The sequence below is a fragment of the Suillus clintonianus genome (genome assembly GCF_016758775.1).
Source record: "Suillus clintonianus strain FC179 chromosome Unknown DEU56scaffold_114, whole genome shotgun sequence".
NCBI lineage: Eukaryota > Fungi > Basidiomycota > Agaricomycetes > Boletales > Suillaceae > Suillus > Suillus clintonianus.
Genome location: NW_024539338.1, coordinates 1 through 23,849, shown reverse-complemented (window position 1 = coordinate 23,849; position 23,849 = coordinate 1). Strand labels below are relative to the sequence as shown.

The window sequence follows — 23,849 nt, the reverse complement described above, 5'->3', positions numbered from 1 at the left end:
CTCTAATCGCGGATGGATGATTACACATCATGTGTCGCACTGCAAGTGATAAAAGTGATTTAATGCTCCCTTACCAGTCGCATAATTCAGACTATTTGTTGGATAGTCCAAAGTACCAGTAAACACGATCACAGAGAATGCAGGGAGCTCATTCATACAGTGATCATTCCATTAACGACATTCTCACGAGACCTTCATTCTTCTCCTTCGTCATCATCGCCAGCTGAAATGTAGACACGCAAATTATCGAACGGAAAGTTTATAGTCGAAGAATGGTATGCCGTTGACATAGAGAACATTGCGATCGAGGTCGATCTCGTAGATCCACTCGATGAAGAGGTCATTTTGTGGCCACAGACTGGAAATGGTGAAATCTTCGCTTTTAATAGAACCTCTTCAGTTCCTGGATTGTCAGTCAGCTCGGCCAATATCCGTTCCAACTCCTGCCACTCCTCCGCGATGGCACGGGGTAACCTCATAGACTCAAGGACGCCTACACCAAGACCGATAGGATGAGAATAAAGACAGTTGTAGTGAGCGAAATACATATCTCGATAGCAGTGGACCCAGTACCCGCGAGTGCCCATGCCTGTAGATAGGACATCAAAGAGATCTGGACAATGGTCAGATCGTATTCTGTACATTTTAGCACTAGGCACGGACGTACAAAGCCTCAGGCAGTAGTAGAAGGCAAGCTTCAAGGACGTGGACCCGGATCTACCCGGATGCGTTGGTAAGAAGTTTGTACTAAGTACCACTCAGGGGTCCGGGGAGGAAATTGGAAATTCACTGTATACTCAACATGCACGTGATCATAATTATCATTGTCGACTGTGACATGCAAGTGACATATATTTTCTGGACCTGCATGCGACGTGCGTACTGCCAGTCAAGTGCATTGCCATCCACAAGCCCCTTACCTGCATGTTGTTTTGCGGACCGGCATGTTGCTCCAGGCAGAACCTGTAACTTATGATAATTGATCGTGTCCTTCGGTATTGCTAACTCTGGACTGCGGCCAGCCGCCATAGCTGCTGTCAGGGCCATTCAAGCATACAGGCATTCGTATTGTATGCGGGTTGCCCTGTCAGAGTAAGTAGGTCTAAGTCGCAGATTTGGCCATAAAACTGCTCGAGGTATATGGACCCCCCGAGTCCGTGCCTTGGAGGAGGTGATCCACTCTGCTATATGCGAGCAAAATATCGGCATTTCTAGAGATCAACAATAGCATCATCCAGGGCTTTAAGCGGTCCCGAGTCTATCCTCTAGACGTACCGGAGGCCATAGTGATCGTGTGTGTAATTCCATTGAAATTAATATTGATTCTTGCTGTACTGTTTAGATCACTTTCAGATTGCTTGAGGTGCCAGCCTGAATGCGTTCCATGTCGATGTTGAGCAGCAGCTTGGACTGATATATAGTTGGACGGATGTGATGTACTTTAAAGGTACGCTGAGCGGGGCATGGTATTGTCCAGTGAGATGATTAAAGGGAAAGGCAGTTCTTTTCAGGAACTCTGTATATGTCGTGCCCTATCTATGTCTCCCGTGCACCCGAGTCAGCGCGCTGATCATCATTTCCCGTAAGTATTATCGCGTCTCTCGAGAAACATCGAGCATAACGCGCGATGCATTCATTTGGCCGGCCTGGGACAACTGTGGCATAGTCTGCCTTTGTAACGCAAATGTCAACGTCATCAATTCTAGGTGGGTATTCAAACATCCACTAGAGCATCCATACTTGGATCGGCGTAGGCTTTGAATAATGGCTATGGTTGTGGATGTGGACGGTCATGGTGCTTCCACAGTAAACAAACCTATATATATTGCAACGCAGATTCCCCGCATTTCTAGACAGTCAACCGCCTCACATTCTTTGCAACTCTCCATCCTTTTTCCTGTATAAACTATGAGATCTTTTAAGAAACTGTTTCACAAGTGAGTCGACCATTTCATTCTATTCAAGGTCATCATAGTAATCAATACCCATCAGGTCCAACGACGACCAGATGGCGTCACCTAAGCACTCCAAACCAACGCCACTTGAACTCCCTTCGCATGAGAGCATGTATGAGCCTTATGCCGATCCTTTCAAAGCCGTGTACGGTGGAGAGACCCCCCTTAAAATTTCCGACATTTCATATGTCGAGCAAGCTCCAGGGATGCTGGACATCCATCGCGCGCAATGGGACCATCCTCGATCGCGCGCCCACTTTGACAGGTCCGCGGACTTGGACAATTTTCCTAGTCCCCCTCAGCAACCTGCGAAGCCCTCACGCAGCGGCTTAAGGACGACTTCATTGAACTCGAGCATGAGGCCCCAACTGCCCATGCAGAACTGGGACACAACCGAGCGGCATATCGCAGGGAGAAACTGCATTCTTCAACGGTCCCCTTCAGCCGCATGCTTTTCGCGGCCTACAGCCACAGCCTACCCCTCCCTTGTCCGCAAACAGAGGCGTGGGGCGACAGTTGATGAAGCTTTGGCTAATGTGGTGAAAACGCCCGACGGCCGGGCTCCCGTCTTTGGTAGCAGCAGACAGGCGGAACGTGTGCGTGCCAAGTCGAGCGCTGGTTGCTCGTACACCCCTGCTCTCCCCGCTCCTCCTGTTCCTACCACCTCTTCGTCGCGTCCACCGATCTCGCGCTCTGCGCACAGCTCACGGGCAAACCTGCATCGGGTTCCATCCCACGTCGCCATTCCACGCACCGTTGCTCCAGACTACCGCACGTCATATAAATGATCAGTTATTATCCTGTAGCTCCTTGCCACAACGACTGTTCGCCGCTGGAGCATTAAATGTTTGTGAAGATAGGATCTTTATGTTATTCTACCTAATCGTATACGACTTATATCATTATGAATATGGATATGATCTATGAAACAAAACTATTACCATTTGAGACCATGATCAGCTTGACATGCACGGTGTAAGGAAGTAGTCAGAAACGGTAAGTAGGCGCAGAACTTCAAGTTGCCGTGTTTGTTTGTGCATGCTTGGTTCAAATCTGTGTGATACTAATTCAAATCACGCATTAATATTGGTCCCGGTATGAACTCGGTTGCTCGGGAAGATACTTATCGTGACTCCGCGATTCTACTCTCCATAGGACTCATCAATGGCAAGCTCACAGCGTAGTAAGTTGGGATTGCAGGCAACATTTTATGAAGTTGTGATCATACCAGTCGCCTCCGGACTAAATGATCGGTATGTGGCCTTTGTTTTTCTCTTGAGCTTGATTCCTGTTGAAGTGAACGAACCCATCATGCGCTTCCAGATCAATTGGCATCAGTCGCGAACATTTTTTCTTGTCTATCGTCTAAATACTTGGGTCGACGTGGTCGTAATTCGCCATAGGACTTCCTTGAAGTGTTTCTGGCCGCTCGTGTAGCAAGCCCTACATCAACATTTCAGTGCTATGCATTTTACGCTACCAGTAACCAAAAGACCAGCACAACAAATCCGGTAACAAATTTATCTCTGCCTGTGCTGTCGCCGATTTTCATCGATGTCGTGGTCTTTGGACATTCATGTGCCACATTGTGCGCTGGTGCGCCATGTCGCAACAGCAATGACAATAATAATTCCATTCATATCGTTACACGATTCTCCTTTACACAGACCTCTGGTATATCCTCTTGGGTACATTCTCATGGAAAAGATTTCATGAAGTACGCACTATCCGTCTTACCCGCCCCAATCAGTTGACAGCTATACCCTTCAAATAATCGACACGGTAAGGGTTCTCATCTGTCGCGTCACCGCGGTTTAAAGGAGTCCACTTGGGCTCATCCTGTGAAGGTTCCTCGTAAAGCCCAAAAGTAAAAAAAAACACCAGCAATTGCGAACCTTGAAGAGACGCAAAGCTTTGATCATGTTTTTCTCGTCAAGAGTGAACCGATGATAGATGCCAGCGGGGAGAACTAAAAGATCACCCGCGTCCACCTGGCAACGAATCCATGAATCTGAGGGATGCTCTGTACGACGAACTATCAGATTATAGCATGGAATGTGTTGACGCTCTACTCGCCTCGAACATCGAAAAAGCCACTGCCCTCGAGAATATATCTGATCTCCTCGTCTTCATGCATGTGTCTGGTATTCAATTCGTTGGTGAGTTCGGGCACGATGTTTTGAAAGCAGAGCGTACTCTTCATAGAAGCTCTTTAACTTTGACTCATACAGATCTCCAAGGCCCTGCTTGGTGATTGTGATAGTGTCTCTGTTCTTGTAGCATCTTTCTTTCGCAACAGCTTCAATCTGAACCTGTTGGCTCGTCGGGATATGCCAGTGTAGTACTCCGGTAGACTTCAGGATCTCATCTGACACAGGGTTTCCGGAATCGTGCGGCAGCCGCTGGTCGCCTGGAACATTATCGAAGTAGTACGCACGCATAGTAGTGATGGTGTATCGATGTGGAGGCTATGCCAAGTGTAGGATCGATCTCAAATCAGCATTATGTAAGAACACCGTGACCCTTTCCGCCGGGCCTTAGGAAATTGCCGCATCTGTGCCGCACCCTGCTGCACCCTACTCAACAATGTCTTATATGCCTCTAAAATGCGTCTACGTCGTACGCAACTGTCTGAAATATGATTTAAGAATAAGTAATACTATATTCCAGGTGTTTGTGTAAGGCTAACAGTGGTACTACAGTGATATATGTACTTGATGGGTGCGGCAGTGATGCGGTAGGGTGCGGCAATTCTGTAATCGGGTGCGGCAATTCTGTAGTTGGGTGCGGCAGTGGCTGTGCACTACCGCACCACTGCACCGACACCAAACCACGCATCTTATCAACTCCACTTGCAGCACCGTTACCAGCAGCTGCGCGAAACTTGGTGAGACAACTCAACGACCCCTCACACAGGCTCGCGCCTGTCAGGTTTGGCGCCTCGATGCCTCCGCCTATCATTCAACACCTGTCTTTGCTGGTTGCATGCCTTGCCTGACTTCCCTGTCACACATCTCCTCGACCACGTTCTGCAGCAACCTGTGCAAACGGATACCGGTGCTTTAAGGTATGTATGTCATATCTGTGTGGCCTTTTGTCCTTGCAAACTGAGTCTCGTTCATTTCAGAGTACAAACTACTACTACGAGGCCCCAGCCTATGAAGCCTTGTGTATCTTCCTTGGTCGTGGCCGCGGTTTGGTTTTTTTGGTGCGTTTCTCTTTCTTAACTATGTCAGGCTCACTTCCCTCGCTAAAGTTCGGTCCACACTATTAGTCGAACCATGTCAGACTGATCCGCGATGAAAGCGATGATGACGCACGTCTACTTCTCCTTCAAATTCTGGTGCGTATGAATCCCGGTCGCCATGATTCTAGTGCTCAGGGAGGCCCTCATAGGGATTCCATCGGTCTTGGTGTGCACCAGCGTCTTTTTCCCATTGTTCATTTCCTGCAGCTCCTGCAGCCAACGAGAGCTCGAACATCTGCTGTTCCAGTATGCCAAGACACTCCAAGTCGATGTCTATATCCATCGAGGTCAGATCATAGCTGAGTTGGAGGTCAAGCCAGGCAGCCTGGAGCATCGTGTTTTCTTGCTCTTCGGGAGTAGGAACTGAGTTCACGTCAGGTCCTGACGAGCGACGTTCAATGAGGATATTTTGGGCTGGCTCCTGGAGTAAGTTTTTCTTGCGCTTCGAAACTCCCTATAGCCTACTTGAAGTTTGAACGATTCACAGATTACAACTGGTTGTACCAACGAACTTCTTAACTCATCCACTCAGGCTTGCCATCTACTGTTATACGGGGGCTTCGTAAGTCCATTTCTAACATAGATAAAATATAACTTGACAGGCTTTGTCCAGCTGTAGGCATGGGCACTCGCGGGTACTACGTGTACCGCTATCGAAACATGTACTTTGCTTACTACAACCATTGCGATTCTTATCCGGACGTCCTTGGCGCATACATGGTTCAGTCTATGCGGTCTCCCCGTGCCATCACAAGTAAGCGGGAGGAGTTGACACGGATGTTGGACAAGAGGGAATACACTCAGAAATCTGAAGAATTCACTATTTCAAGCAGACGGCCACAAAATAACCTCTTTATCGAGTGGATCTACGAGATCGACCTTGATCGCAACATTTTTCACGTGAACGGCATACCATTCTTCAACTTGGAATGCCTTCCAGACACAAAGTCTTTCCGCAAGTACATCCCCGAAGGACATTACGACAATTACGGCCGCATAGCTTGCACACCAGGATGTCTTCCTAAGCACAAGTACAAGCTGCCAGCGCCACCAGTTGTAGATGATTCCGACCTCGCGAGGTATCAATCTTTGGCGTGCACAGGCACTGACGTGGCTTTGAGCGATCTGCTCGCCATCAGCGAGGTTTCGTCCCCAGATGAGCAGGTTCGCGTTTCATTATTAGAGGTAACGATTGGGCAGTGCATGGTCAAACTCGACCGTATATATGATCGTCCATTCATTTGCCAGTTAATTTACGACTTCGAGCTCATGCCTCATCACAATCAACTAAAGGACAAAGAATGGTCGGGCGCATGCTCCATGGCCAGCTTTGCCTTTGTTCCTCAATTGTTTGACGGGCCGTCCATTCACCACCCCGGATTGAGTAGGGGGGAGTTTACATGGGTTCGCGAAGACACCGTTGTTTGCATCGCAACCCATCTAGATGACGAGAGATGCCTGCAGGCCTCCATCTCTCGCCTTATTACCGCAATCTCGGAGCAGAAGGATGTTCCAGGTGATTACTTTGGGGTCGCATTCTCCATTTACCATTGTGCAATCGTCAAGGTTGTGAAAGATGCAAACACGACGACGTTCAGTCACACGCACGCCCTCCAATTTTTGCCATCAAATTTCGCAGAATCTCCTTCTACGCCGGGCATCACTGCTCTTGCCCGCCTTGCCAATCGCATCGACCCTGCACTCTTTGTGCGTGCTATGAAGATCTGTCGTCGGCCCGGTTCAACGACGGACAAGGAGAACGAACTCACTCAGGAAGGTAATGATGCACCCAATGTCAATTGTGCAGCGCTGCCTTCTGAGCTTTGGCGAGAGATCGCTCTTCATCTTGATCTTCAAGACGTCCTCACCCTGGGGTTAATTTCGAAGCTATGCCGTGAAGCAGCCTCAATGGTACTCCGCTATCCCCACGTCTGTGGTCGCCGTTTGGTCGCTGTCTCCAAAGAGACACCAAGCAGTCTACTACAACGCCACCGCTTTTTGTATGCTGCATCGTTTGCTGCTGCACGAGCAGGGGTTCCTATTGATGTGCTTGTCGGATGGGGGTTTGGCGAAAGTGAGATTATGAACTTCCCGATTGATAGTTTGAGAGTGTGCATCTCGGACAGTCAAGCAGGAGGGGAGGAAAACGTGGTTGAACTCGGGGACAACAGCAACTTTGACGAAGACGAAGACGAAGACGATTTCGACGATAACTAGTACTCCGATGTCTAGTGGAGCTTTTGACCGTTCGCCGTGCTGTACAGTACCTAGCACACAATAAACTAGATCGTCTGGTGATAAATGCTGCGGGAAAGAGCACGATGTCGAATTGCGTCTATTGTTTATAACCAGAGCTACAAGTGGTTCATCTCTGTCGTCCGTCCGCAATGAGAGGAAACAATAGACCACCGTTCAACCAAGCTCATAACCCGACTCGTCCGCATTACCTTGCTTCAATTTTGTCCCCGCGATAAACGAAGCCGTGGCCGCCTGTAGGAGAGGTGCATACCAATGTGGGGTATTCACAGCGGAGCTGGGGAGAACATCTGCAGTCGTTGTACTTATATTACCACCTAAGATGCTGATTCGTAGACATCGTTGTGCGTGCTATTGTGCAATCAAGAGGACGGGACCTACGAAGAAAAATGACTGTTTGTACAACAAGTAGAGATCTGATGAGAGATAGCATTCCATAAGATGTCACTTGCACTATTCAAGGCCGAGGCGCTGTCGATGCCCAGGTGGGGGTCGACTATACAGAGTGTAAGAGGGAAGTCAACGACATTTTGGTCGTGTGTGCGTGTGACCCAACTTCTGCCTACATCCAATCTGACCAAGGTCTTGAACTAGCACTTCGGGCTTGCATGTCCAGCGAACTTGATAATGCCCTTGTCGAACTTGATATACCCTGGAGGGTGTCATTATCCAAATGGATGCATTTGGAATGAGAGTTGCGTGATTCCTACAAAATTATCACACTGGGTGCGCTAGTCTTTGCATAAAGCATCTGGCATTTCTGCGTGGTCTGCTCAGCATGAAGGGGGAGGCTGAATGGAACATTTTCCCGGGGGGGTGGACGAGCTGCGACAGAGATAACAGAAAGGCGGCCTCGGAAATGACACACAGCATAGTATACCAAAGCCTCAGTCCACCCGCCTTGTTCACCGGCGGTCGACCGGTGAGTGTGCGACTGGGTCCATTCTCAGGAAACGACAAAATCACGAGAGCCAGGAACCGCAAGTAACACCATATCCGCAAGAAAGAACAACGACGTGTCAAAATCCATTCGTGAGGGACAAAATTCTTCGATTTTTTCGAGCAAGGTACGGATAATTCTGACCCGATATTTGCAATGTCTGATATGCAGATTAACATATCTCGGCCGAAAAGTTATGGGCGCTGAACACTTCGAAAATAGAGACATGCTCACAATTACTGGGAGACATCGAAGATTTGTACGAGTTCGAGTTAAAGAGCATCCATAACGAGTTTGCAAACCTTGATGGTTTTCGAGCTAGGTAACGGCAATAGCCTGGCAGGCACATGCACAAAGACGCGAAGATAAGGTAACTGTGTTCTTGAGGGCAGTGGCTTTTTCGATATTACGGGTGAGTATTAGCCTGTATCAACACACATGCACTATGCATCACTTCCTAATTCTGTCCGTCGTCAGTTGGCCGCCGTGATCTCATGCTCTCTCTGCTAGCATTCTATGATTGGTTCGCTGATGAACAGAAGAACGTGTTCAAAGCTATGTGGTACTTCGAATGACTCTCACCGGGACTGAGCGAGCGAACTTGAGTGGAATCCTTGTAATTGCGATGACGCGACACATAGCGAACCCTTAGGGTATCCAAAGATATCCCTGGGAAGTCTTGCTGTCAAAACAAATGAGCTAAAGAGCATATCAAATGTACATCCAAAAGGGATTTCTGCGATGAAATTTACCTCCTTTAGCTAGGGTCATGTGGTTGTAGGTGATACCCCACAGGCAGCTGTCGAGGTTATTGAATAGTTTAATATAGAACTACGGTGGCTGACATGTGTCCTATAAGAGTCCTGAGCATTATTGTCTTCCTAGGATTTGACAACTGCACATACCTCAGGTAACCTCAAGTTCATCGCGTGATTCGGATAGTCTAGAGAACGGTTTCACCCTGTACTTTGTAACCCCCGTCTCCAAAAGCTCAATTTACTCTCGATCTTCATGTCGTCCGAGTTGAGGATGGCCTGCAGATTCGGAGAAGAGCTCGGCAATTGTAGTATAGTAGCCTATGCTAGATGTCGGAGTTAGAGGGTAGACTCATCAGGCATTTCACAAGAGTATGAGTATGAGATATATATGCAGCTATTCGTATATAGCGAAGAAAATATAAATGCACTGAGAATTTGGCAGGCCTCAAGAGGTACTACACACGCTGGTGGCACAGACCTATAGTCTATTTATAAGTTGGCAATTGGTATTTGCTAGCATTCTGGGCCGTGGGAGTCGGGGAATATTCGTGAGCGCTTCCAGCGGCTGCAGCTGAGCTTCAATGGCTACGTAGTCGAAAAGAAAAATCAACCCAAGCTAGTTGCCACGTCGAATATTGCCGGTGTCCACGAACTTATCATATGTTCAACGTTCAAGTCAACGTTTCTTCCAAGCCCATGCCTGCCCATTGCGCCCCGTCATTGTATGGATCGTAGATTCCTTGTGGTTTATTACAGTTGGTCTCTTCTTCGGCCTCGACAAACAGGGCATGCTGACTTGTTTTTTGTCGTCCGAACACCGGAGTCGGAGGTGTCTACTGCTCTGGAATTGTAAATGTATGATAGATCAAGAGGTTATCCACCAATCACAGCATATACCATCTATACGGTTAGATCCAACTTTTATGGCTGTTCATCAGAGCTGTCTTAGTATGACACTTTTTCACTGCCCCCAAGCACGATCGCAACAGAGGTGGAAAATCCACTACAGCGGCCCACCCACACAGAGGTCACTATCAGGTTAGCCCCTACTAGGAAACGGCGTTCTCAACGATACGGCACTAGACTAATCAATTTGCTGTGCTCGGACTCCGGAGCCTCGAACTAACCTCATGATAGTGTTTAGCTCTGAAACTACGAAACGGATGCTCTGTAACCTTTTACGCGGTCGACGATGAAAGATGTGCGTCCATATTTTATTGAACAAGTACTATTGTTTAAATCGCTGCTTGCAGAAACTGATTTGAAAATGTAATAGATTCATCTAAAGCGTCTTTTTGGCATCATGACCTCAGCATTTCTGAAATGAGAAGTCAGGACGGGACAATGACAACACTAATGGCGCAAAGACGTGGGTACCACTCATCATTGCCACGATCATCCTCCGCAACCATCCTGGATCTCCAGGGCCAACCTTATTAGCCTGTTTTCTTGTCGTCCTGTGCGAGCCTGTGCGCTGCTTTACACTAGTTTTCTGTCACTACAACCACAAGTCCACTAGCTTGAATCCGAATCGGCAATGACCTTGCAATTTCTTCAGCGCCCCGAGGTCCGTCTATTGCCTCTTCATGCATAAAAAGTACATCCAGTCTCCTTCCATTGGCATCCATTAGCCTCTTATTCTTTTCCTTCTTTCTGATAGAGCACATCAACTTAAATTTAATCACTCGTAACACATAGATTAGTATCGCAATGTCTGCAGCACTCCCAGTCACCCTCCACGACGTTCTCTCTCAAGCCACTGAGCGGTACCCTTCGCACGAGCTCGGATTCATCACATCTTCCGCTCATGACTCTTCCATTCGAGCGACGACATTCAGCTCCTTCAACCAATATGTGCGCAACCTGGCCCGCGCCATGCTCGATTGGGAAAAGCCCGCTGGCTCAGTTATCGTTGTCTACCTGACTGAGCACGAGGACAACATGGCTGCAGTTTGGGCTTGTCTCCTTGCAGGCTACGTCCCGTGCTTACAACCTGCCCTTAGTGCCCAGCAGGCTCACAAGGAGGGCCATGTCGCTCATATCAAAAATCTATTTTCGTCTGCTATCTGGCTCACTAATGAGTCCGGTACTGACCAGGTGAATTCCATCACCGGTTTGGAGATTTACCTTCTTTCGGAGCTCAAGACGTCAGCTTCGAAATACCACGTTCCTACCGACTGGGTCGCCCGTACCGCCCAACCAGATGACGAGGCAATACTATTTCTGACCTCCGGCTCAACTGGCTTCTCCAAAGCAGTTGTTCACAGCCATCGCACTATTTTGGCCGCTTGCTCCGCTAAAGGAGAGGCTTATGGTTTGACTCCGAATACCAACGTACTTAACTGTAAGTCGTCTCAATCGCTGTCGTGATCGATGCTTACGTTCTTTCAGGGGTTGGATTCGACCATGTCGCGGGTTCCTTGGAAATGCACATTACCCCTTTGATGTTTGGCGCCTCTCAAATTCACGTCCATGCATCTGCTATTCTCTCCGACCCACTTCGTTTCCTCCGTTTGATCGACGAGAAGTCCATCAACGTTTCCTTCAGCCCCAACTTCTTGCTCGCGAAACTCACTCGGGATTTGGAGAAGAGGTCCGATCTCATCGGAGCCTTCGACCTTTCTTCCATCAAGCGCATCAACAGCGGAGGGGAGGCTGTCATTTCCAAGACTGCTCAATCATTTGTCGCTGTCCTTAAGAAGCTTGCGAAAGACCCTGCTAAGGTTTCTTTCGTTATTTCACCAGGATTTGGTATGACTGAGACTTGGTGAGTTGTTTTTGGACTACATTGAGATCGTTAAACTAATATGAATTTAGCGCTGGGTGTATCTATGAGCCGGTGAATCTCAGCACCACAGAGCCAAAACATGAATTCCTCGACTTGGGCCGCCCCGTACGGGGTTGCGAGATGCGTATCGTCGACCCTGAAGACGGCAAGACGGTCCGTAGGGATGGAGAGAGTGGTGAATTGCAGGTCCGCGGTCCTATGGTTTTCCTTCGTTACTACAACAACGAGGAGGCCACTTCCTCCAGCTTTGTCGAGGGTGGTTGGTACCGCACCGGTGATGTCGGCATTATTGAAGACGGTGTTATGCGTCTCAGTGGCCGCATCAAAGACACTGTTATCGTCCATGGCGTGTCATATGGTATTCCCGAGCTTGAGACGCACCTCCAGACTGTCGAGGGTGTCACGCACTCCTTTCTTGCTGCTGCTCCCTACCGTGCACTCGGGCAGGAGACCGAAGGGTTCATTATCTTCTACTCTCCTACTTTCGATCTTAACGGAGAAGACGCTTCCACGAAACTTTTCGCCACGCACCGCGCCCTCCGCGACATCTCTGTGAAGATGATCACCCTCCCTCCTCAGTTCATCATCCCCATTCCCCTCAACCAGATGGAGAAGACTACACTGGGAAAGCTTTCGAGAGCCCGCCTTGTTGGCCTCTTCAAACAGGGTGAACTTGCCAAGCACATAGCTCGCGCTGAGGAGCTTCTGAGCGAGGCTCGTGGCGCTTCATTTGTCACCCCTTCCACAGAGAGCGAGAAAGTTCTTGCCAAGATTTATGCTGGGATCTTCAACCTCAGCGAGAACGAAATGTCTGCAAGTGACAACTTCTTCGAGCTCGGCGGCACTTCAATCGATGTTATCAGGTAGGGGCAATGCAACATATTGGATAACGAACACCTCTCACGTTTCTTTCTATCAGACTCAAGCGCGAGGGTGAAGCGCACTTCGATTTGCCTGAGATACCTACTATCCAAATCCTCAAACACCCTGTCATTTCCAGCCTGGCGAATTACATCAACGCTCTCATCTCAAAGGACAGTACCGCCGAGGAGTATGACCCCATTGTTCCCTTGCAGCTCACTGGTGACAAGACACCTATCTTCTTCGTTCACCCTGGTGTCGGTGAGGTTCTCATATTCGTCAACCTCGCCAAGTACTTCCAGAACGAGCGTCCCTTCTATGCTCTTCGTGCTCGCGGTTTCGAGCCAGGTCACCCCTTCTTTACTTCCATGGACGAAATGGTGTCTACCTACGCTGCTGCAGTAAAGAGGACTCAACCCACCGGTCCTTACGCCATCTCTGGTTACAGTTACGGTGGTGTCGTCGCTTTTGAGGTCGCTAAGCGTCTCGAGGCCATGGGTGATGAAGTCAAATTCGTCGGTCTCATCAACATCCCCCCTCACATCGCCGATCGTATGCACGAGATCGATTGGACTGGTGGCATGCTCAACCTATCGTATTTCCTTGGTCTTGTGACAAAGCAAGACGCTAATGACCTCGCACCCACTTTGAGACCTCTCTCGCGAAAGGAGCAACTGGCGGTCGTCTGGAAACTATCGCCTCCCGACCGTCTTATCGAGCTTCAGCTCACGCAAGAGAAGCTTGACCACTGGGTGGACATTGCTGGTTCCCTAATCGAATGTGGCAAAGATTACAACCCGGGAGGCTCGGTCTGTGAGTACCTTTGATCCCCTAGCTTTGTTCTCTCACTAACGACCGCGTAAAGCCGCTCTTGATGTCTTCTACGCCATCCCCCTGCGCGGAAGCAAGGCTGATTGGCTCAACAATCAACTCAAGCCTTGGGACGGCTTCAGCCGTGGCCAGGCCTCATACACTGATGTCCCTGGGCAACATTACACTCTCATGGACTTCGACCACGTTCCCCAATTCCAGAAGATCTTCCGCAGCCGTCTCGAAGCTCGTGGTCTATAAGACTGCGTGCGGATGGCACGGTCAAAAGCTTGATACGGACTGATTTTCTGCACGCATGCTTTATGTATATTACTACCTTGCTCTGACATCGTATTCTTGTAGTGTCGTCTGTAAAAAATGCTTTAGTAATGGATCGATAGGTTATAGGTGATGTCATCATTAGTGATACTCATTATCAGCCTGAACCCGATCGAGCAACAGCAACAGTGGATTGTTCTGGCAAAGCGTAAGGAGCGTGCTAGTAGTGTCCACAAGTCACGATCAGTACCGAAGATGAGCAGATATCACCACGGGTCCATGGTGGATCGGTTATGATGCATGCTCAAATGAGTTAGGATGCATCACAAACTGAATTTGCTAGAAGCGCACGGCGCGCAGAAGCTGACTGCCAAGCGCATATCAACAGGGAGTCCATTTCGTCTTTGCATTTAAGTATCATGTAGATATGTAAAAGTTCGACTACCCGCCAGCATACTTTGTACATCAAGATCTGTTGTGACTGCACAGTGAATAACAGAGTCATGAAGCATCCATTGCAACTCTGTATCACCAGAAATGCCCAACCTAAGCAGTCACCAGACCCAATTTGCCTCGTTCCAAGACAGCTTTGAAACCAAAGTGTTGCTCGACACCAAAGTTCTCCGTGGGGTTGTACATCGAATGAATGGGCTTTCGCGCGTTGATCTCACTCAAAACAATCTTAGCTTCCTCATCAGCCTCGCCGAGCAGGCGGTCGATGTCGCATTCTGTCATGACGGGTGCGTCTGGGGATGTTAGAGCAGGATCCAATCTATTGAGTTTAGTATTGGATAATCCGGTTGAAAGGACGAGAAACCCCTACCTAGCTTTGACTGCAGAATGCATCTCGGGATCAGTCGGTGCAAATAGATGACGACAGAAGTCCATAGTTTTCTGTGAATCGGATTGAGACTGTAATGGAAGATAACCACAGAACATACGTACCTGGAGTTCGTTTTCTGTTAACGCCTTTCCAACATCTGCTGTTCCTTGAATCACTGCACTCGGGTATCAGAATTCACAGTGATGGAAGGAAACGTCAATGCTCACCCGGCCTAATGAGATCAAAGGCTCTGTCAAAATTGTCTTCGTCCACGTCGCTCATGACTGGCATAGTCTGATTGCGGATCTGTTTATAGATCCCAAGGACGACGATAAGAAACCTACAGCATACACTTTGTTAGTTGTTAGCGCTCCAATGATCAATTTCACATGCCTCGTGTAAGACGTGGCAATTTTTGAGGTGTGCCAACGTTGGGCATCCTCTTCACTGCAGAGTCCTCGGATCGACGCGGCGATCGTGATAGCAGCCGAAAGTCCTCCTGTGAAGGCCAAATGGACACCAGAGGAGAAGAATGGATCAATGAACGCTGGATCATTGTCAATTGCGGGTACCACAAAACACCAGAAAAATACCTCCAGCATCCCCCGCCAGGCGGAAATGATCCCCGGCATGAGAGGGAGCAGAGTAGCTAAAATCGCTGGCAGATTTCACAGCTTCTGAAGTACCGTGGTTGCGAAGAGTGCCCTTTCCGATCAATTTGAGGACTCCAGGAGCTCTGCTTAATTCTTCCTTATAATGAATCAGAAGATTTGAGCGAGATTCTCCTGCAGTCGCACGGGAAGCCTTCTTTTTACGGGTGCTTGACTCTTGATCCATCACAATTCCCACAGATGTAGATCCATCGTGAAGAGGGATGAACCAAGCCCATCCAGACTCATCTGCAGAGATTAATCTTAGCGTGACGGCTTCGAGTCGCTTTCATACCTTCAAGTGCTTCGACCCAGATAGCATTCTGGCGAGTGGTACCTGGCATGTAACACCCGGTTCCATCCCAGTATCCCCAGCAAGCAACGTTGTTGAGGGCCTGATTATAGCGTCTGTTCTTGAGATACTTTGTGGACATGATCCCGTTCTTTCCTGACGCATCAACTAGGTAGGTGAAAGAGATACGGCCCTCTATTCCAGTGCTGGCGTTCTTCCAGTTGGCTGAAACAGGTCTTTCGCCCTCGAACTGAAGTTCAGTGACTCTGGTGTTGTCGAACACAGTTGCGCCACACTTCGAAGCATGACGAAATAGCAAATCGTCGAATTCTGATCGAATCTGCAAAATGGTGAGATAGTAAGCATATCTCCGATATATTACGGACCACGTTCCAAGACCCATTGTTTGGGTCTAGCGTAATGAAATCTGTATCTGGCGCAAAGAATCAATATAACCACGATGATGAATGAGGGGACTGGGGCTCACATCCTTCTCGCTTGAACTGATTCAACTTGGCTGCAGCACCAGGCTATAAGAGGGTGTCCGTCTAATGTACCCCGACACATTAAAAGACTGTCCACACCTTAACCGTGAACCCGTAGTTCTTGATAGATTCCTCTGCATCGATAAATGCTAAGAAAGGGCGGACCGAGGGGAGCAGGCTCTCGCCAATATGGTATCTGGCACAATTATGTATTAGCGACCGAGTATACGGACGAATTATGTGCTGACCGAGGGAAATTCACAGCTTCGAGAAGAGTGACTTCAAAACCTTCTCGAGCCAAAGCAGCAGCAGCGTAACTTCCTGCGGGTCCGCCGCCGACAACAAGTATTTGAGTTGAGGCTGGCTAGCCAGTATTTCAGCCTTCGCTGTAGAAGAATATATGAACCACTCACAAGTGTTTGAATAGCCATTTTTGTGAAGGGGATTGTATGAAAAGGAAAGGTTGCTATTCCTTTATATATGTCCGCTGGTCACTTTGTCAATCAACTATGGGTAGGATTGACATGGCGGACCCGCATCGGGCCAGCCTATCTTGGGTGTGAGTGGATCTGCGGTTGGATACGCAGGTGACAAATGAGCTGCCCCCACTGATTGTAAATAAATTCTCGTATCGCCGTTTACATTCATCCCAACGGTTCGTGCCAGCCTGCCAAGGCGTAGTGGTCATTGCCAAGAAATCAACAAAAAAACCTCTCATGCCACCGCATTGACAAAATATTCTTTGCGACCGAAAACTAGGAATGACCTCCTTTTGTAAATTGCTAGTGGGATATCAAATCATGTTACAATGGCTCATCACGAGGCGGTAAGATGGTTCGCCAGCAGTGAATCACTTACACGAATCAAGGGTGCGTGTGATGATGCTTTGGATAGAATGCTGAGCATGCGCAGGAATGTAAACATAAATGATGACAGAATCACAAGTTTGAAGGCCAACTCACTCTTGTCTTGTCCTGCCAACCTCCCAAACAACGACATCATGTCCGAACACACCCAGTCGATCCCCGCGTCATTCGAAACGTCAAGCACACTGATAATGTGTTGATGGAGAAGGACGTTTTGTGCGGACGAGTTGAAGGACGGAGACAATCAGAGGGTGGCTAGAGATGAAGTTCCGGTCGACAGTAAATATCGATGGTACTTGGACGATGAAGTTTTACATGTGCAAGCTGGTGCCACTCTAGAATGTCGCCACTGGCGGGATGATATCAATACAAGGACTCCCGTATGGCGTGTCCCCTCGCGTTCTCACTCTTGATCACGCTGTGTATGATTGACCGTGATACAGCGGCAACACAGCACCGTCAACATAGCGGCATGACGTGGTGGATGCAATAGACAGCGAACCCGTAACTTATTTGTGCTAATAATATAATGGCAACGTTAACTTTAACATTGATTCATGAGTTTGATCTGAGTTGTCGTTAGAAATAACACTCACCTAGTCGACAACTGACTTCTACACTACGAGTCCGACTTCCGTGATATCACCTCTTCGGCTCATCAAGTTGCGGTGCGATGTGCGAAGTTAGGACGTAAATTCGTGCTCATGTCAAGGACAACGCGTTTATTATATAGGGATATTGTAAATGGGTTCGGTTAAATGTATGGTTCTGTTACCCCCCAAGGCCCAAAACCAAAAACGTGTGTGTGTTCTATAGAAATTTACTAACATATAGACAATAAAACTATCAACATAAATGATACATGAACCCTATATACGGCTAATATTTACACATAGGTACGAAGAAACACTCAGTGATGATGGACAACATGAGAGTTAATGATTAATATTTTGTATTGATATCCACGTAGATGTCAATAGAGGTCCGCAGATAGGCCTATCATGAACAGCGGACCATAATGGAAATCGACACAGACAATATATGAACATAGTATTATGTATACACACACAAAAGTATTGTATAGATACACACACAAAATGGAAATTGACATAGACAATATAGTAACATAGTAACATAGTGTGTATAGATATATTGGACTCCGGATCGAATACCGGACAGGTGACGTCGTAGACGTCACGCTGAGACATTGCGAGCGCAGTTGGATGACGACGTTTGACGTCGGGCATCGCGCCAACGATGCAAAGTGTCAAGGTCGTATGCTACCATATATTTTTCATCACTATGCTACATTACTTAAATTCACGAGTCTATCCGTCCGAGCATCTCAGTCATTCTACACAGACTGAGATGTAAGCTTATGTTCCCCCCTTACATTATACCAAGCGGCTAACTCGTTCCATAGAATCTATCTAGGTACTATACATTGTATTGAGTCATTCTACACAGACTGAGATAATCTATCTAGTTTTCCCGCTCTCTCGCGTCCCCGCTCGCCTCTGATCACCAGAGGTTATGAGCCCTGCCTCGACCATGGACTCCGCGCTCCCCAGCACCAATTCCGCACTATTCAACGTCCCCAAGCTAGCCGAGGATGGCAGCAACTGGATTACCTATAAGGAGAGAATGTTGACTGCGATTGCTGCCCGAGGTTTGATGCGTTATGTCGACGGTCGAGCAGTACAACCGACTCCGTTCAAAATCGATCTGAAGACGAGCGCCCTGTCGAAGCCAGACGGTTCGCCAGCTACGGAAGCGGAGGTGGACGAATTAGATAAGAAAACGGATGAGTACTTCCAGAAAGACTCACTCGTCAAGCAGCAGATGTTCAGTACGATCACTGATCGACTGTTACTGCGCGTGCAGAAGCTCGAGGGCTCTGCGAGAATCTGGAAGGAGATACGCGATATCCACGAAGGCAAAACTGAGCTGGTTCAGATTGACCTTCGTAGACGCCTACAAGAGGTCAGATGCGACGAGAACGGAGACGTTAAAGCTCACTTTAGCGAGCTACTCCGTCTACGAGAGTCCCTAGCGGGCATGGGGGCTGATATAGAAGACCGCGACTTCTACGCGATCACGCTCGGCTCGCTCCCAGAATCGTATCGACCCTTGCTATCCTCCATAAACGCTGCCGCGAAGATCGCGCAGAAGCCGTTATCGCCCTACGAATTAATGAATGTCGTTAGCGAAGAGTATTTATTAGGCCTTTTTGTAAGTAGGTTAGGGTCAGGTTCAGGTTCACCAGCCTTTTTTGTAGTGTACATTACTGTATAATCACACTTCTTCGAACATGAAGACCAAGTATCTACCACACATGATTGATATGTCTGGTACAACGCACATCTGGATACGATGCTAGATGCGCATTTTTTGTTCCCACGGTTGTGTTGTATGGTGCGCATCCAGATCTGGTTCTAGATCCGCACTGCATACACATACACATACATTGTATCAACAACAGTACACAATGTTCCGACACTGGTACGACACGTATCTAGTTTTGATTTTAGATGTACACTGTCGTTGATACATGTGTATGATGTCATGTTATACCTTGCGGATCTAGAACCAGATCCAGATGCGCACCATACCAGAGACGCGTGAGAACACCAAAAACGCGCATCTAGATACGATTCTGGATGCGCGTTTTTTTGTTCCCACGCTGGTACAATGTGTACTGTGGTTGAGACATATGTGTAGAATATCATGTTCATACCGTGCGGATCTAGAACCAGATCTGGATGCACATGATACAATTCATGTTTCATGCAGATGTGATTCTACATTTGCATTGTGTAAATATGATAACTTACACATATATATGTATCAAGGAGTGCACATCCAGAATCGTATCTAGATGCGCATTTTTTTGTTCCCACGGGTGTGTTGGATGGTGCGCATCCAGATCTGGTTCTAGATCCGCACGGTATGAACATGATATTCTACACATATGTCTCAACCACAGTGCACATCCAGAATCATATGCAGATGCGCATGTTTTTGTGCCCACACTGGTACAATATGTGTACTGTCGTTGATACAGTGCGGATGTAGAACGAGATCTGGATGCGCATCAGACAATTCATGTTTGTTCGCAAAGTTCAACTGATACTTGCCAAAATTTGTGAATCCAGACATTCAGTGGGACTCTGAATGCAAATATGGGTCGCGGTAGGTTGGCATTGTGACTTTACGTTAGAAGGCTTGCCTGAATGCAGCCTCATCCGTATTACGCGAGGCTTTATGTATTAGGGCCTAAATCCACCTACAATATATATGTCGGGAGGCTTTATGTATTAGCGCCTAAATCCACCTATAATATATATGTCGGGAGGCTTTTATGTATTAGCGCCTAAATCCACCTATGATATATATGTAGAAATCATGTTTATGTTTATGCAGTGGGGATGTAGAACGAGATCTGGATGCGCACCATACAACACAAGGGCGGGAAGAAAAAATGGGCATCTAGATATGATTCTGGATATGCACTGTGGTTGAGACCTATATGTGCGATATCATGTTTACACGATGGAAATGTAGAATGAGGTCTGGATGGGCATACAAGGGCACCCCGCAACAAGAGGGTCATGTGAGCCTTTTAGCATACCGTACATGGTACTGTTTATCTAATTGTGCTGCCCACAGATTGTTGTATGGAAAACAGATCAAGAATGTACGAGATGCAGACATGGGGGTAAATTTTATTCTGGCAGATTGCATCTGGAATGTGGTGGGAGAGAGGCAGGGAGCACTGGACTCTGGGATGTGGTAGGGTGATATGACGTGTGATATGAAGGGGACTTGACTGGAGGTAGGGGCAAGCTGGCAGGCTGATAGCACTGCTGTGCTCTGGATGAGTTTATTTCGGGGCAACGAGGTAAAAGATGTAAATAAGTAAATAAGTAAATATGTCAGGTTATGTGGCTCGCTGAGAAACTGAATTGATGAGATCTCCGGATCTCTGGTTTCTCGAGGTCGAAGGGAAACGATGCTCCAGCTTTCACGACTGTGGCAACTTGTTGGATCTTCCCTCTGTATCGTGGTCGAGATGGGTTTCTACATATATGCATGGTGTAAGCATGATATCGTAGACATATGTCGACGGGAGGGAAAAGACAAATGGTACGGAGGGAAGATCCAACAAGTTGCCAGAGTCGTGAAAGCTGGAGCATCGATTCGCTTCGAGCTGGAGAAACCAGAGATCCGGAGATCTCATCAATTCAGGTTCTGATGGAGAGGTGCACTGTGGTCGAGACATATGTGTACGATATCATGTGTACAGGATGGAAATGCAGAAGCAGACATGGATGCGGATCATAGCGGACATATGATTGATATGGCGGGTAGGACGCACATCCAGATCCGATCCTACATTCGCATCGTGTACACATGATATCGTACACATATGTGTCGACGACAGTGCACATCATGGGTGGATGGAAGAGAAGGGCGCACATCCAGAGTCGTATCTAGATGCGAGGATTTTTGTTGCCACGGTTGCGTTGTGGAGTGCGGATCCAGATCCAGATCTAGATGCGCAAAGCATACACATAAAGATGATAATTCTACATATATATGTGTATCAACGAGAGCGGAGTGATGTAGAATGCAGTGTGGATGGGCGTTGTACCAGCGCGAGAACAAAAAAAACGCGCATCCAGAGTCGTATCTAGATGCGCGTTTTTTGAGTTCTCACGGGTGTCTGGTACGGTGCGCATCGAGTTCTGAACTGGATGCGCAGGGTATCTATATCAACATGTTATGAAGGACAGCAGAGATCTACTAGGAATGAGTGGGGATGCGAATGTAGTCGTTCACAAGCATGCAGATAGACGCCTCATTATAAAAAAAGGTATGAGTCGAGCACTTACTCTCTGGGATCATTATGATTGTCAGTGAACTCGGGGACAGCCATTTGAATAAGACTTGTAAAATTTCCTAGCGCACCTGTGAGCGAGAAGCAGGCACGGAAGCATTTTCTTGTGCGCGTGGCTGTAGATGCAGATGTACAGAATTGCCTCGAGGTTGTCCGGATCAAAAGTGCTATATTTACCAACCAGTAAGATTGCATACGATTTGACTTTACGCTACGAGAAGCCGAGGTCAGTCTAAACGCCTAATGCAGGAAGGACTTCAGGGCAGGGAGAGGGGCAGGAGAGGGAACTGATGGCATGAGGTAAATAGATCGATAAAAGATAGCGTTGAAGACACGAACCACTCCGTCTCGAGGAACAGCATCAATGGCACGCAAAGGAAAGAAGAGAGCAGCTGAGGGCGATGACGAGGAAGGGGTTGCTGTGAGTGCAACTAACGGACGGCAGACATAGAAAAAGCTAACAAGAAATACTGACCAAGGCAACGAGGAATGGGGAATCGAGCGGAGTGAAGCTTGATTCGCGACCTATCGAACCAGCGGTGCCCACAGACGAGGCGGCTGAACAGATTCAACGGCTTGACGCAGCGATCGAAAGGGCGAAGATCGGGATAGGAAAGATCAATATTCTGAAGATCGACAACGAGCTGAGGTTCGGGAAATACAACGACCGACCTGAGAGAAAGAGCGAGATAAACAAGATGGTGACGTCGTTCGAAGCGCACGGGATCCAAGCGTTCTCGCAGATCAACGCGCTGCCCATCATAATACATCGATCGCGGTTGAGCGAAGAGCAGACGTTCGAAGGGGAATGGAACGACCCAAGTAAACTGGAAGAAGTGCATATTATGGACCAAGAAGCGATCGTATTCGCATCGGGGCAGCACCGGGTCGCTGCGTTAAGAAAAATGCAGCAAAGGCACTTCGACGAGCACATGCTATACAGCCAGAGATTGAAGGAGCTGCAACAGGCTGGAGAACTGACTTATAGGGTCAAAACAGAAATAGGTTTCAAACTTGTAAAAAAATATCTTTTGGTGGGCTGGTACATATCATGGAGGGTACTTCTGGGATGGATATGAGCCAACAATTAAGAAAAACGGCGGTTCGGTTGTGGAGATATGTCCAAAATACTGATATTTGAGCCTACCTCCCATATCGCATGAATGCCGACCTCTGGAAGGTCTGGGACCATTCCCAATCGATTCAGAGGCCTCAAATACCCTAGGAGAGATGTTTTTAGTATCGGTATTGAGGCGGAACACCGGGATAGTGACATATATGAGGTCAGGAGGAGGGGGAGGACCCTGTATATCTCAGGAACACGATTTTTCCGGGCAATTCTGGCTTCACCATCGTGTTCAGAGGGCTCAATAACCCCCAGGAAAAATGCTTCTGAAGGACAGGCTAGTCATATGAAGTCTAGAAAAATCGATCTTTGGGTGAGGGAGCATGGCCTTGGTGGCCAACTTTGGAAGATGATTTTTAGAGCAAAATCCGGCTCGACCAACGTCTTCAGATGGTCAAATTACCTCAAGAACAAGTCCTAGCTAAAGCCAAGCAAGCCATATGAAGGCTGAAAAAATCGATCTTTGGGTGGGGGGAGGATGTCAGGGGCAGCCAACTTTGGAAGATGATTTTTAGAGGGAAATCTGGCTCGACCAACGTGTTTGTATGGTCCAATAACCTATAGAACAAGTCCTACCTAAAGAAAAGCAAGCCAAATGGAGGCTGAAAAAATCGATCTTTTGGTGGGGAGCATGGCCTTGGTGGTCAACTTCGGAATTTGATTTTCTCATGCAAATCTGGCTTGACCATCCTTTTCAGAGTGTTCAATAACCTCGGAAACAAGTCCTACATCAACCCTTGCGAGTCATATGAAGGCTGTAAAAATCGATATGTGGGGGAGGCCTGCATGCCCTAGGGGGTCAACTCCAGCATT

At 47.9% G+C, this 23,849-nt stretch overlaps 7 protein-coding genes across 7 annotated transcripts; 4 read left to right on the top strand and 3 right to left on the bottom strand.

Moving 5' to 3' along the window:
- The first annotated feature begins 1,864 nt into the window (after window positions 1–1,864).
- On the top strand, window positions 1,865–2,772 carry DEU56DRAFT_904355 (uncharacterized protein). Its single transcript, XM_041356669.1, has 2 exons — window positions 1,865–1,937; window positions 1,993–2,772. The coding sequence occupies exons 1-2, from the start codon at window positions 1,909–1,911 to the stop codon at window positions 2,741–2,743; spliced, it is 780 nt and encodes a 259-aa protein (XP_041203340.1). The 5' UTR covers window positions 1,865–1,908; the 3' UTR covers window positions 2,744–2,772.
- A 929-nt stretch (window positions 2,773–3,701) lies between these two features.
- DEU56DRAFT_873575 (1,2-dihydroxy-3-keto-5-methylthiopentene dioxygenase) lies at window positions 3,702–4,396 on the bottom strand (the record flags this gene model as incomplete). The annotated part of the gene is made up of 4 exons (XM_041355869.1): window positions 3,702–3,794; window positions 3,851–3,978; window positions 4,032–4,096; window positions 4,152–4,396. The coding sequence occupies 4 exons, from the start codon at window positions 4,394–4,396 to the stop codon at window positions 3,702–3,704; spliced, it is 531 nt and encodes a 176-aa protein (XP_041203339.1).
- Window positions 4,397–4,893: 497 nt separating this feature from the next.
- On the bottom strand, window positions 4,894–5,628 carry DEU56DRAFT_831443 (uncharacterized protein; the record flags this gene model as incomplete). Its single annotated transcript, XM_041354550.1, has 4 exons — window positions 4,894–5,022; window positions 5,083–5,163; window positions 5,230–5,298; window positions 5,352–5,628. Coding segments are annotated over 2 exons (234 nt in total), but the record flags the coding sequence as incomplete, so codon positions are not given.
- On the top strand, window positions 5,492–7,517 carry DEU56DRAFT_70473 (uncharacterized protein). Its single transcript, XM_041347375.1, has 3 exons — window positions 5,492–5,628; window positions 5,690–5,764; window positions 5,816–7,517. Exon 3 carries the CDS (start codon window positions 5,824–5,826, stop codon window positions 7,417–7,419), a length of 1,596 nt encoding a protein of 531 aa, XP_041203337.1. The 5' UTR covers window positions 5,492–5,628; window positions 5,690–5,764; window positions 5,816–5,823; the 3' UTR covers window positions 7,420–7,517.
- A 3,265-nt stretch (window positions 7,518–10,782) lies between these two features.
- Window positions 10,783–14,011, top strand: DEU56DRAFT_70453 (atromentin synthetase). Its single transcript, XM_041347372.1, has 5 exons — window positions 10,783–11,500; window positions 11,548–11,923; window positions 11,974–12,807; window positions 12,864–13,618; window positions 13,671–14,011. The coding sequence occupies exons 1-5, from the start codon at window positions 10,867–10,869 to the stop codon at window positions 13,874–13,876; spliced, it is 2,805 nt and encodes a 934-aa protein (XP_041203336.1). The 5' UTR covers window positions 10,783–10,866; the 3' UTR covers window positions 13,877–14,011.
- A 429-nt stretch (window positions 14,012–14,440) lies between these two features.
- DEU56DRAFT_974478 (putative halogenase) lies at window positions 14,441–16,847 on the bottom strand (the record flags this gene model as incomplete). Its single annotated transcript, XM_041359547.1, has 12 exons — window positions 16,558–16,847; window positions 16,393–16,508; window positions 16,244–16,340; window positions 16,147–16,189; window positions 16,046–16,092; window positions 15,663–15,999; window positions 15,311–15,616; window positions 15,111–15,264; window positions 14,945–15,057; window positions 14,840–14,892; window positions 14,718–14,788; window positions 14,441–14,666 (listed from the first exon to the last, which is right to left on the bottom strand). Exons 1-12 carry the CDS (start codon window positions 16,573–16,575, stop codon window positions 14,441–14,443), a joined length of 1,581 nt encoding a protein of 526 aa, XP_041203335.1. The 5' UTR covers window positions 16,576–16,847.
- Window positions 16,848–22,274: 5,427 nt separating this feature from the next.
- DEU56DRAFT_760253 (uncharacterized protein) lies at window positions 22,275–22,989 on the top strand (the record flags this gene model as incomplete). The annotated part of the gene is made up of 2 exons (XM_041350410.1): window positions 22,275–22,331; window positions 22,390–22,989. The coding sequence occupies 2 exons, from the start codon at window positions 22,275–22,277 to the stop codon at window positions 22,987–22,989; spliced, it is 657 nt and encodes a 218-aa protein (XP_041203334.1).
- Window positions 22,990–23,849: the final 860 nt, after the last annotated feature.